Source organism: Aplysia californica, unplaced genomic scaffold (genome assembly GCF_000002075.1).
Source record: "Aplysia californica isolate F4 #8 unplaced genomic scaffold, AplCal3.0 scaffold00122, whole genome shotgun sequence".
In the NCBI taxonomy this organism is placed as follows: domain Eukaryota; kingdom Metazoa; phylum Mollusca; class Gastropoda; order Aplysiida; family Aplysiidae; genus Aplysia; species Aplysia californica.
Window position 1 is genome coordinate 1,402,828 of NW_004797392.1, and position 2,477 is coordinate 1,405,304.

At 43.9% G+C, this 2,477-nt stretch overlaps 2 protein-coding genes across 3 annotated transcripts in view; one reads left to right on the plus strand and one right to left on the minus strand.

The window, feature by feature from the left end:
* LOC101848512 (UDP-N-acetylglucosamine--dolichyl-phosphate N-acetylglucosaminephosphotransferase) overlaps positions 1–2,477 on the plus strand; it is a 70,666-nt gene that overhangs the window by 51,734 nt on the left and 16,455 nt on the right. The window lies entirely within an intron of this gene.
* The window catches only part of LOC106011465, a gene marked incomplete in the record, with an annotated part of 10,946 nt that overhangs the window by 6,270 nt on the left and 2,199 nt on the right, over positions 1–2,477 (minus strand). Inside the window, 2 exon segments of the mRNA XM_013081263.2 lie at positions 307–466; positions 2,228–2,343. Of these exon segments, the coding sequence (XP_012936717.1) occupies positions 307–466; positions 2,228–2,338 (271 nt within the window).

Here is a 2,477-nt window from a genome sequence, read left to right on the forward strand (position 1 = left end):
TGAACCGCCCCCCCTACCCGACCTACTACACTGCTATAACGTACTCGCACGTCACGGGGAGACCCCCTGAAACCCCCCCTAATGACTATAAAAGCATGCATTATCCAAAAAAATATATAAAATCCTAAAACTAAACCTTAACTAAAAAAGACTGACCTTATTCGTATATCCAACGGCACTAAAGTGGTGAAGGAGCTGACTTCCGGTAATTTATGTGACGCAAACGGGAGTGCTTCTATAAAAAATACCTATTTTCTTTGTGGACTTACGTACATGAACAACATACAAATTAAACATGATACAAACCTTTGGCCAGTTCAATGGGAGGTTTTTTACATTCGTCCTTGGCAGAGCCCTCCTGCAGACAGTAGTAGAAGACACCCGCACGAAGAGACACCACCCTGACTCCAGAAAAGATCGGGAATCTCCGCAGTATAGAGAGGCCGGTCGCCGAAGCCAGATCCAGCTGTAGGGGGAAACACACACACTTTATTTATCTATATATCTATATCTATTATATATTTGGCAACTTGGAAACACATGTGTCACTTTTCCCCTTAAAACTACGACAACTACAGAGTTGAAAGTTGGCAAGTACCTGCAAAAGGATAGAAGGTACCCGTGACGGAGCCCGATTTTTAATATATCCATTTCCTGAATTTAGAAAAGTGTATTTGACCAAAAGTTCCCGTCTTTCTTTGGCCTTTGTGATTATTCCACTGAGAAACGAAACAAATCTGCGTAGCTGTCCTTCACAACGGAAGTGCTGGAAGTAATATTTCGCGAGGTGCATTTTGTTTTGAGAGTATAGATCTAGAACTTCTAATTTTTTGCATCTCTCAAAATGAGATGTATTGCTCAATTCCAGTTGAGTGTAAATATAGTAGGCCAATGACTTTCTGTTGATGTTAATGCACTGATTATTCCTTTCATCGAAAGGGGGCCCCGCTAATTATATTTGTGAAAGTTCGTCACTTTGGTCCCCTAAAACGTTGGAATCACTTAACTTTATTTCGACTTTGAAAAATATTAAGTGGTTCAGAATTGTTTAAAGGGTGCACAGTTATTTTAAGGAGTCTGAAGCCACTGTAGTTTAATTTTGAGCTTTTCATTAGTTTCGTTTAGATATAATCTTGGGAAAGTCTGTCTTCTAAGAAGATGTCATTATAAACAAGTAAGGCTTCCGTTCACAAGCAGTGCGTGCTAATCCATAATGACTTGCCGATCGATTCTTTCGAGTCCGTTCATCGAACGGGTACCCGGCTAGTTTAATAATATATGTAATAATAGATAACAAAATTTGTGTAGCGCAAATCCCATCTCAACAGCAAACTATATGCGCTTCACAATCTGTACTATTACCCCAGCAGACCTGAGAGCATTGTGAAACAACCTCAACTTCCTGGGAAGCACACAGTGACAGAGGCCATTTATAGGTTATAAAACACTAACACACTGACTGTCTTACGCTGTCTATGGCCGGGTATCTATCCCATCTGGGGTGGAAATGGTGAAATGGTATGAGTTTAACGCCCCTATCAACACTATTAGGTTATTCAGGGGGCGGGACCTCCAAGTTTGACGTCCGTCTCCGATAGAACCGAGCCAAGTGGACACAACGTCGGAACGAGCTGAGGCTCGAACCCCCGAACACGCAATCTCACGATTACGAGTCCTGTAGCCTAACCAGTGACTAACCACTAATATTATCATTTTAGAGAAAGGAGCGGAGTACCATGATCGCACATCATAGTAGCCTACATGTGTGGCCTTGAGCAGACACCCGAAGAAGGAGAAACATAATATGGCATGATATGACATGACACAACTATTCGGAGACGTCTCCGAGGGAGATAGACCAATCAAAATGCTTTGTGCCTCTAGACCTAGTTAAAAATCTGAGGGGTTACTGGGGGCCATGTCCCCGTGTTTTAACCCATAATTTGATATTTTGCTGTTGGGTTTGAAATTTTCTTGAAAATAATTGATTTGCGACAGTTTTCGTGGTTATATGTATGATCAGCAAACAATACGCAGTTTGACCCCTCAAAGCAGTGCATCTGTGTGCGGGGGTGCGTCTCCGAATAGTTCCTGGGTGCTCGCCGTAGACGTGTCCGAATATCTTCTGCCTGACATAACCGCATAACAGACAGACAGACAGACAGACAGACAGACAGACAGACAGACAGACAGACAGACTGACAGACAGACAAACAGACAGACTCACTTCCCCACGTTTCCAGTAAGGCGTACAGACAGCTACCACACACAACATGAAGCCCACAAGGACGCCGGCCACCCCAACACGCTGGGCGGTGCTGTATCTGTGGTAGCTCATGGTAGCTGGGTATGGGGAGTATAGAGGGAGGGGAGGGTTGAGATAGAGAGAGGGGGAGAGAGAGAGAGAGAGAGAGAGAGAGAGAGAGAGCGGTGCTGTATCTGTGGTGGGTCATGGTAGCTGGGTCTGGGGAGTATTG